Raw genomic sequence first — 11,355 nt, 5'->3', positions numbered from 1 at the left:
CCAATCTTTCCCTGCATTGCACAGACCCAGGAAACTATTTGGTATGTTCCAGGGCACAAAGGACAACAATGAAACCTACTAGGCTTGGCCAGTGATCCATGCAGATTATGTATCCCAAAAATTATTGCCAATATATAAGAAGTTCTGAGGTAGAGATGCAGAAATTTATTGGCAATTTGGAAAGCTTTCCCTGCAAGTGGAAATATTTAAAACCACTGCTTTAGACCATTTTCTAAAATTCAAGATTAAAGCCATGTTAGTTGTGGTTGTTTATTAAAAAGAAAACTTACAGCACCTTGAAGATTAACTAACTGTATTTTAAGAACCTGAGCTTTCATAAGACACTACTGTTCATTTCGTTAATGCTGAAAAATGATTTAGACAACAGCAGTTGCTCTACCCTCTCAAAAGTGGCCTTGTTATTTCAACAATCCATTGCATTTTCCACTGTAGTCCCTTCTTTAACATATTCAGTGTTACACAGTGATTGGGAAACAGAGCCCAAGTTATCTGTTGCAGCAGTCAACCTTTTCCAATTCAGCAACCCCAACATGGGGTTACCACAGGAGCAGTGTTTTAAAAAAATTGTGGTATATTCCCATCTTTCTTCTTGATTTTATGAGCCAGGACGACTAGGGAGAATGGTCAGCTTTAGCTTGTCAGGCAGGAGTTCACACCATCAAATATCAAAGGAGGCCTGTCCTCTATGCGTTCAGTTTCTCTCTCTCTCACCAAAATTAGAAAGCAGGTGGCACCACAACCTACTTTGCTTCATTCCTACTTGAGGATCTCAATGGTCCAGTTAAAGGCCCATGGTCTAAGGCAGCAGGCGGGAACTTGTGGACCTCCAGATGTTACTGAACCACAACTCCCATCATCCCTGAGCATTGCCCATACATGCATCAGGCACAATCCTTTAAGCAGTGGGGTGATGAGCCCAACTTTAAAAAAAGAACCATAAAGGCACACTTCTAAAGAATGACACGTGTGCATTGTTGATTTTCTTGAAATTTTATTAATAAAAGGTTATACATAATGACCAGTAGTTAGGAGTAAATGAGCACCCATTGTTTGGCCCTCAGACAGCCATCGCCCTGGTAAAAATGAATAGCATCCTTTTCCCAGCTGGGGATTCTCAGACTGGCAGTTCCATTCCCAATGGATAAAGATGCTCCACCAGGGCCCTAAGACCTTCCTGCACTTGCCTCCTTGCCATGGCCCATAGTAAGTAAATGGGCCTTGAATCAGGAGAAAGAGAGGGTGACAATGGCATTCACAGCCTCAAGGTGAGCAGGACAATCTTCCTTGTGCGCGGTCAAATAGGATGCTCATTTTTGTGAGTAGTCCTTTTCAAAAGTTCATGATGCTCCTCCCTGTAATAGGCCCTGTTTAGTTGTTACCCACATGAAGGGGGAATGTGACTAAAGAGGTGGCCTTCAGCTTTATCCCACTTGTGCTGCTCCAAGCAGTTTCCCACACTTTCAGGGCAACCCTCTGCAGTGGGGAGACTGCTACTCTCATGTAAACATCTCAGGCAATCTAGAACCTGGTGCCATTAGGCCTCTCATTCACATGGGGAGCCTACATGAGTGCAACAAGCTCCCCACTGCAGACACATGCCCTGAACATATGGAAAGCATGACGGTTTGGTTAAAGGTGGATTGCCCCTTCACACATGTAATGGTCAACAGTATGTAAGGGACCTAATGAAATGGATGTACAGTGGGACACCAGAGTGATTCACTGAGCTGGAGCTATTGGTCGTAAGGATGGGACACTGGCCCAGTCAGTGTTCTTCTTGTCCTTTAGTTCTGAGCAGAAGGCCTCAAGTGAGCAATACTACAGAGAAAACTCATTTAAGAGAGTCTCAGAAGTCCACACAGGCTCCTCCTTAAGGTGCTTAAATTTATATCCTGACTGTCTGTTAAGTCCTGCAGGCATCTTCCTGGCAACATGTGACTTCTCAGATCAGAATAGCCGGTTCACCATTGCTCCTTCCAGGTCAGTCACTCAGTTCTCCGAGGAGGGATGCTCCCTTTCAATCATGAAGTCATCAGATGGCTCCTCGCATGCTCAGGAATTCCTTCCCAACGCTCCTCATGATCCAGTGAATTCCTGCATCGCCCATCCAGCACTAGGCTGGTGGCAGACAATGGAATGGAATGATTTTCTTTTGTCACTCTTGCTGTGTCTGTGTCTTCAACCTAACCTACAAAGTCCTATGGTGTGGACTACCATAGGTCAGAGTGTAGAGAAGCAACCTTTCAGTCCACAGCAGTTTGGAGGGGGCTTTGTCTGCGACTTAAGTATCATAGCAAAGACACAGCCAGAAAACCAATGCCCATTCTAGCCATATTTGTGACCCAGGTCTTGCTGTACGCTTTGGGCATCACTTCGTTTTTCAGTAGTAATACCATGGAAGAGAAAAAAATGGATCTAAGTTCAGTTGCAGCTGGAGATTGCCTTCTGTCCATTGGCAGGTGAATTCACAGCCATCATTTCCTCTGTATTCTCCATGTTCAGCTTAGGGTCTGGCTCCTTGGACCCATTCACCAGAATCTGGCCAGCTGGGGCTGCCTCATGTTGAAATGCTGCAACAGAAAAGGAAGGGAGGTGAATCTTTGGTTAGACGGGAGACAAGTTGGACAAAGGGCTAGACTAGTGCAGGTTCTGATGTGTGAGAATATTCAAACTTGGAAGACCTGGGAGCAGACATTTCCTGTGGCAGCTCCTGAGCTTTGGAGTTTCCTCCCTACAGAGATGCATTTGGCCCATTCATTATACAGCTCTTGTTATATGGCTTTACCCTGGCTTTTGACACCTATCCTATTCTTCCGATTGCAAATTGTTTCAACGGCTTTTGTTATTGTAGTTTTACATTGTTGTAACCTGCCCTGACACTTTAGAGTGAAATGCAGGTCAGAAATAATAATAATAATAATAATAATAATAATAATAATAATAATAATAATAAGTAAAGCACCCAATTCTTACAGGGCTGTTACAATATATTGTAAAGAACTTTGTATACTAAAAGGTGTTACTGAAACAATATTAATAATATAACAATAAAGTTGATAGTATTTCCTTGGACTTTGTTATTTTAACTCATGAGCAACTACTCATGAGCCTATTTTATAGTTTTGTTTTTCATCTTTTAATTTTTGTCTGTTTTTATAATTATCTCTGTTTTATATGCATTATAAAATGAGATAATTAATAACTTTACTACTACTACTACTAATTATAATATAACAGTAATAATAAATCCAAAACCCCATAATGTCAAAAACATGGCTTGTAAATTAAAAATAGTGCTCTTCATTTGAGCAATTCCTATCACTAGAGTAAGAGTGAAAGTTTAACAGGGACTAAAATAATTTTGTTACATCTGAAATTGTGGAGCAGCTACTGTTATATCTGAAATTGCAAAGAGCCACTTGAGTCCTAGAAACCTTCTATCAAAAAGCCATTCTTATATGAGAGGCTAGTTGGATGGAGCAAATTATCCATAACTTGCTGGCCTGAGCAGGAACCGAACAATAGTCTCATGTTCACTTGCTGACTGATGGGGATTTGCAGTATGACAAGTTAGAGCAGGACAAGAGAAACAGAAACTGGGCAAGAATATATGCAAGGTATGGGAGAAATCACACAGCCTTGGCTGAAAAGACCAGTAACATTTTCTTCCTGCATAATACAGTCAACACTGGAGATCAGCCATACTTGCCATGTTCAGGGATAGACTAGATGCAATGGCAGCAGGTCCTGGTGCTTAAACATGGACCTGCCCCAACGTCACAGAAATATGGTTTCCAAAGCAGTAGGTGTGCAGGTGAGGAATCCAGACTCAAACTTTCCACCCCTCTTCATGCAACTTTCTCCCCACGGTCCCTCTGTCCACGTGCTTTTCTCCTGGTCATGATAACTTCTGGTATCAGAGTTTGGTTGCTGTGAGTGAAGGGTTAAAACACCCTTTAAAATACTCTGAGCCTTTGATATACCATACTATTAAAAAAATACCCTGAGCCTTTGATATATCATACTATTAAAATAAGCATGATACCTCAGGAGTGAAGAAACCATGAAGAATTATACTGCTTTCCCTTCCATTGCTTAGGCTTCTCTGGCTGGGCGCAGCTCTAGTAACATGAGAACAGGGTGTATCACATGCATGGTCCAACTATCTGCTAACAGTGAAGGGCATTTGTCAGTCTACCTCTTACTAGTTAAAAGAGCAAGCAGGTGTAAAGGAAAACAAATCTGCTGTTGGACAGAACACAAGAAGAGCTCTTGCTGGATCCAACCATCTGGTCCAGCATCCTGTTCTCACAGGAAGCACAGAAGCAGGACCTGAGTGCGACAGACCTCTCCCCACCAGCCATTCCGAGTATTTGGCATAGGTAAGCATACTGCCTCCCAGCAATGAAGGGAGAACATAGCCATCAATAGCTCTGGCCCCCATGAATTAATCAGATCTTCTTTGACTGCCATCCAAGATGGTGGCCTTCATCACACCTTCTGGTAGCAACTTCCACAGATTAAGTAAGCACTGCATGAAGAAGTGCTTTCTTTTCTCTTCATCATACCTTTAGTTTCATTGGATTCTACAACATGCATGTTAGGCACACCGTCTGTTCCTACATGCTTCTTCATGCTCAGGCTGAGTGGAGATTACCAGAGACTGAGGACTTCTATATATGCAATGGCTATTTGGTCAGCACCTAGCAAGTGTCAGTGAAAGGATCAGGGCCTGCAAAAAATTAGCATAAATCAAGACTGCCTCGCACCCTGCCCATATTATGGCAGATTTCAGGGCACCATTAGGGGGCAACAAATATTTTTACAGTGGAACCTTGGTTTCTGAACATAATCCGTTCCAGAAGACCATTTGAGTTCTGAAACGTTCAAAAACCAAAAACTCAATACGGAAATCACCTCGGAATTTCAACTTCTGAGGTGTGTTCAAAAACGGAAGCATTTACTTCTGGGTTTATGGCATTCGAGTTCCGAAACATTCGTCAACGGAGACATTCGAAAACCAAGGTTCCACTGTATCGCCATGCAGGTACTATTTGGGAGGGTGGGGATAGAGGTTCAAAAGAAGAAAATTCACATGGATTCCTGAACTGAGACTGCTTTTCTCTCTCTCCCTCCCACCTCTCCATGTATTGTACTTAAACCTTGTGCCTGGCAAGGTTTTTTGTCCTGTGGTTCTCAGTCAGAGCATGAGATATTGCCCAACAACGTGTCAATAGAGCATGAGATGGAGCAGGCCAAATCACTGATGGAAAAGCAGGGTGTAGCCACTGGCTGGGCTTTAGGGCCACCTTAATTGTGACCTTCATGCTCACGTTTGCTACCAAGCTTATTAGTTATTTGTCAGGAGCTCAGGCTGTAGAGTACAATGCATGCTTGTAAGTGAGTGGATAGAAGTAGTTTTATTTAACCTGCCTCCTGGGTGAGAGGCTGCTCTGGTATAGAACCGGGCCTTATCAGATGGGAGAGGAGTATTAGATGGTCCAGTGCATATCCACATGATACATTTAAAGCACAATGAACACATATTTGAAGCGCATGACTTCCCCTTGCTTCAAACAATCCTGCAATCTGTAGTTTCCCTCTAACAGAGCTACAGTTACCAGCACCCATAACAAATTGCAAATCCTAGGATTTGGGGGGGGGGGTCACGTGCATTGGATATGCTTTAAATGTACAGAGTGGTCATGAGCCCATTAGTGCTTCAGAACTGGGGACAGCATCCTTTGTATGTGGGCTGTAATACTGTCAGGTATGAGTGGCTGGGTGATACAGATAATATTTAAGGTAGTGAATGATCATAGTGGTTGTGTGCAATGGTTGGTGAGTAAAATTCAGGGGGTAGTTCTATAATAATGTAATGCAAATTTTCAGCCAACATAACATACATTATACTGCCTTGTAATGCTCTCTGACTTTACTTATATTAATATTGTATGTGGATATTATTATTAGTAGTAGTAGTATCTGATTTTATATACTGCCCTAGACCTGGGGGTCTCAGGGCGGTTCACAAAATAAAATCAAGATATAAAGCCACAATATACCTAATAAAAATAATGGATATGGATATTGCTTGTGTACATCTCTACTGTGTGTACGTATACTATTTTTATCTGCTATAAACCATACTGTGAGCATCAGGTAGTATACGGTCTATAAATGGAAATACTATTAATGATGTTCTGCCTCAGGCACCAAAACATCCTGGGCCTTCCTGTATAGTCTACCATACATATGAGTAGTGGAAACCCTCTATGTGCCCACCAGTGGCAGGCGGTCAGTGGACTAGGGGGACTAGGCAAGTCCCCTAAACGTTCCCAGTAATTAGAGTATTAAAGTATTCATGCCTGGTGCCTCCTCCTCAAAGCCCAGGAAGCTTCTGCCTGGCTTAGGAGGGTGCTCGCAACATCACAAAGTCACACACAGGGGGGGCATCGCTCTCATAAACTGGCGCCTCTAACTCTAACTGTTCCCCTACAAAATAGATTCACCGCACACCACTGGTGCCCACAACGTGGTCTAAGCTCCCCCCGAATCTCCAGGGAGCACAAGAGTGGGGAAGAGTGCTCTCTAAGAAGCTACCTGGTCACATCCAGAGTTGTAAAATGGAAAGGAAAGGTGCCAATCTTTTGATGAGGGTTTCTGGATGAATTAAGGCATAAATGGAACCAGCGTGATAATGACACATCTTCTATGAACGCCTGAAGCCACCTTGTGCTGAGTCAGATCACTGCTACTCTGACTGGCGGCCGAATCTCGCCACAGTCTCTGGCTGGAGCCTTCTTCCACTTCTGCTACCGGAGATATTTTAAACTGGAAGTGCCCGCGGAGCCCCGGTGCGCGCAAAGCACGTGCTCCGTCTGCCCTTCGGCTCTGGCCATCGTTTCCTGGGCAGAAGGGGCGCGATCTGCTTCCCCCATGCCGTGCACCATCCCCCGCGCGCCATCCCCGACGTGCTGGCCTTACCGGCTCTGCAGCTGTGCCTGGCGCGCACGATCTGCACCGCCTGCTGGTTCTTGAAGCGCACCAGCGCCATGGTGATGTCGGCGTTCCAGCTGGGCTCCTCCTGGGGGCAGCGGAAGTCGATCTCGGCGCCGCCGTCCGTCACCAGCGTGAAGTAGATGTGCCTCTGCTTCCACTCCACGCACTCGAGGGCTTTGAGGCGCGCGAAGGGGATCTCCTTGCAGCGCGTCGAGCCCCGGCTGCTGGCCTCGAACAGCCGCAGCCCCTTCTCGCCCAGCAGGCAGCGCTTCCTCTTCCAGAGCTGCAGCAGGCCGCCGCTGCGCTTCTCCAGCACCCCTTCGCGAAGCACCTTCTCCGACGCCATGGGGCTCGGGCTGCCCAGGATGCTGGGAATCGCCGCCGCCGCCGCGTGGTCTGCCAGGAGCGCTTTCCTCTTCCTCCTCCTGCTGCTGCTCCTTGCCGTCCGGCTTCCGAGGGAGAGACAGAGGGAGCCAGAGAGAGCCCGCCCTCTGCCGCGTGAGCTCCGACGGAGGTTGCCCCGGCCTCTGGGCTCCGGGATCTGCCGCTACATGCCCGCTCGCTTGTGCCTCGCTCTTCCCACTCGCATTCCTTTCCTGCTTCGCCAGGGCCTCGCCCCAGCTCTGCCTGCCGGGGAGAGGCAGCGCTCACGCCCAGGCGTGGGGCCGGCTGCGCCGAGAGAGCCTGCGGGGCTGCTGGCGTGCCCAGCTTGGGCGGCTGGCGCACGGAAAGGAAGGTGGCTGGGGCTCGCCGGCATCGTGGGCGGCAGCGATGGCTATCTATATGCTGCTGGAGGGGCGGGCATTGGCAGGTAGATGGAGAATGGGGCTGCGGCTCGGAGGAGCCACGTCGGACAAGGCATCGCAGACGCGGCCAAATTCCCACGCGGAAGTGCTTGCCATGGACAGAGGGGGTCGTGCGTAACAGTCGCGCGCGGTCGGGTTTTCTTGTGGACAGAAAGCATAGGAACCATCTCCTAGGAGCCAAGCCCCTCCAATTGATGAATTCAAATGGTGCGCGTATGCCACGTCCTGTGATCGGGCCAGAGTTTACCTGGTCGCACCCAATATTTTATTCAAGTTGGCACCCCTGATCAGAAGTGTAATAAAAGCCAAATGGGCATCTAGACAAATAAGTTACTTCAAGGCAAGTGGGGATTTGAACCCTAGTTTTCCAGGTCTTGACTCTAACCACTACACCACAGGGCTCTTGCATGGGGAAAGACCCATAGCCTGGTGGTAGAGCATCTGTTTTGCATGCAGAAGGTCTCAGGTTCAATCCCCAATGACTTCTCCAGGTAGGGCAGGGAGTGAATCTTGTCTGAAACCCTGGAAAGCCACAGCCAGTCAGTGTAGACCAGGGGTCAGCAACCTTTTTCAGCCGTGGGCCGGTCCACCACCGTCGCTCAGACCATGTGGTGGGCCAGGCTATATTTTTTTGGGGGGGGGGAATGAACAAATTCCTATGCCCCACAAATAACCCAGAGATGCATTTTAAATAAAAGGACACATTCTACTCATATAATAACATGCTGATTCCCAGACTGTCCGCAGGCCAGATTGAGAAAGCAATTGGGCCACCTCCAGCCCCCGGGCCTTAGGTTGCCTACCCCCAGGTGTAGACAATACCAAGCTAGATGGCGGCCTGCTCAGCCCACAAGAGTAAGGACCCCTCCCTCCCCCAGTGAGAACAACTGTTAGCTGTGAGCTGGGTGACAGTGTTCCCTTCTGCAGAATAAACGAGGGAGAAAATCTTTGAAAAAAAAATTCCTGCCCCTTTTGTACCCACCTGGATATCAGCTGAAGCACAGCTCCTGAGCGAACTACAAATGGCACAGAGCTTCCCCTGTTCTGTTTATGTTTTGCTAATGACTAGCAGTAGCTGGAGGCGATTAATTGAGAGCAAAGGAAGAATTGGGGTGGTGGTGGGGTTGCATAATCCTTTTCTTCCGAGCCAATTTCTTCTCTCTCAAGATCATTTGGTTGCTTTTCATCCTGCTGCCTTTCTCCTTGCAAGGGAAGCTGCACCATTTCTTCTTGGGGGTTTTCGAAAAAGAAGAAAGCTGGCAGAAAACCAATTATTCAAGCATCCATTGTGTTTGTGGTGGAAGTTTTATTTTATGATGATGATGGCATTTCTATCCCACCTTTCCTCCAGGAATCTCAAGGTGTTTACACTCTTCTCCCTCTTTCCAATTTATCCTCATAACACCTGGCAAGGTAGGTCAGGCTGCAAGGCAGTGACTGGAGCAAGGTCACCTAGTGGGCTCCCAGGTCTCAGTCCAACACTCTAACCACTACACCACACTGCTTTTTACATGGGAAAGGGCCATAGCATGCAGAAGGTCCCAGGTTCAATCCCAAGCATCTGCAGGTAAGACCAGGAGAGACTTCCTGTCTGAAACTTTGGAGAGCTACTAGTGGCAGACCTTCGGGTCTCAAATTTCAGTGGCGCACTGTGTGATGCCAAAATTCACCCCCACCAACTACCTTTCACGCTCTGTTCTAAATAATAGTTGTGGCATCCCCATCATCACCACCACCCCTAGGTTTTGTGCCCAGTGTGAATGAACCAGTCGTGTTCCCCTAAATCTGTCTCTGGAGCTGCTGGGAGTCAGTGTAGACATTATTAAGCTAGATGAACCAATGTTCTGACCCAATAGATGGCAGCTTCTCACTACCACCCATGTGCAGCTGGGACTATAAATGCAACATGGCATTGTGTTGATATCAGATTGTCTTTGCAATGCACAGGTGCTTTGTAACCCAGGAGGGAAAGTGTCTCCCAAACGATGGATAGCAACCGTAGTAAACCTGTCTCCAAGTTTACAGAGACATCATGTGCAAGATATTTTACAAGCATTCCACAATATGACTGAAAAAGAAAGGCTGAAACTGGGATACAAAGTTAGGAAACATGGGCAAGGAAGGCACGTCACCCTGAAAAGCACCTTCTTCTTTTTTTAAAAAAATAATTTTTATTAACCGGCCAATCAAATCAAATTAAATCACATCACATAAATTCCGAATTACAAAGCTGAATTTTAAATTTTTTGTTGGGGGGACCCATATTTCAAGATCCGAAGGGGGATTCTGATCATCTTCTTGCTACTGCGTTAATGTCCAAATCAGTCCGAATCAATCCAAACAGAGTTCATAATTCCATCCAGTCTTTTCTTGCTGTTTCCACATCACATCTTGTTCATATATTTTCTCTTTTTTCTTTATGATCTCTTCTGATAGTCTCCTTAAGCCGATAAACACCAACCCTGAAAAGCACCTTCTGAACCTTTGTGGTGTGTTAATGTTGGATAGACTGTAGAAGAGAAACATACGTTCAAGCCCTGTTGGCCTATGGCAGAGGTTTTCAACCTTTTTGAGTCCATGGCTCCCTTGACCAACTACATTCTTTCTGTGGCACCCCTGTAGGGCTCAGGAGCCCAGTTATGTTACCTCTTGCCCTTTTCCAAACACCCTCCCTTGTGTTCCCTCAGCCTCCTCTCCTCTCCCCTCCCCTTGGGAGTCCTCTGGGCAGCTGCCGCTGCCACCGCTGGTCTCTGAGCTCCCCCCCTACCCCCAAAGAGGTGTCTCCTCACACTGCCCCACAGGGGCCTGGGACTTTTCTGTCCATTCCCAACAGCAAGAGCTGACAGGCTGGCTGGGCTTCCTCGCCTGCTTGCTTACTACGAGGCTGCCTCAGCTTCCTGGCAACCAGCACCCCTTGGCCAGCCCCAGAGGCACCATTTGCCTGTGGAGCTTGTAGCCAGGGCTGCTGCAACAAAGAGCTGTGCAAGCCTCTGGGAGGCAGAGATGCAAGAGGGCCTCAGAGGAGGGAGGGAAGGAAGGAAAGAGGGACAGAGGGAAGTGTTGCTCACGGCACCCCTGACCACCATTCAAGGCACCCCAGGGTGCCACGGCGCACTGGTTGAAAACCACTGGCCTATGGGATGCCTGGAGGAGGCTGTATGCAGCACAGGGCTGTCCCTGGGTGGCTAATCTCCATCTAATGTAGCACCCACACATGGCCATTGGCATCAATATGCCAACCAGACTCTCCCTTCTTTTATCTGAATCTACATTTTTGGGGAAATTCGGTAAGTAAAAAACACTTCAGCCCTGATGTCAGTGACCCATGTGTGAACCATTTGCAAATTAAGCCCAGCCATGTCTGGAAGCACTCAAAACCCTCCCATGCGCTAGAAGCTTAAAGGGAAATAATTCCTACCTTCTGGTGGTACCTTGCAGAATGCCTGGATGAGCCAACCCCCACCCTAAGTAATTCAGAACTGGGTTATTCCCTTTGCCCCTCATATAAAGCTGCCCAGTCTGTATC

At 47.1% G+C, this 11,355-nt stretch overlaps 1 protein-coding gene across 1 annotated transcript; it reads right to left on the bottom strand.

Moving 5' to 3' along the window:
- Positions 1–992: 992 nt before the first annotated feature.
- Positions 993–7,990, bottom strand: PHLDA3 (pleckstrin homology like domain family A member 3). Its single transcript, XM_081915231.1, has 2 exons — positions 7,009–7,990; positions 993–2,591 (listed from the first exon to the last, which is right to left on the bottom strand). The coding sequence occupies exons 1-2, from the start codon at positions 7,367–7,369 to the stop codon at positions 2,443–2,445; spliced, it is 510 nt and encodes a 169-aa protein (XP_081771357.1). The 5' UTR covers positions 7,370–7,990; the 3' UTR covers positions 993–2,442.
- Between the last annotated feature and the right edge of the window lie 3,365 nt (positions 7,991–11,355).

The sequence above is a fragment of the Podarcis melisellensis genome, assembly GCF_964234715.1.
Source record: "Podarcis melisellensis genome assembly, chromosome: 6".
Taxonomy (NCBI): Eukaryota; Metazoa; Chordata; class Lepidosauria; order Squamata; family Lacertidae; genus Podarcis; species Podarcis melisellensis.
The sequence above is the reverse complement of the archived record's forward strand: the minus strand, read 5'-3'. Positions and strand labels throughout refer to the sequence as shown.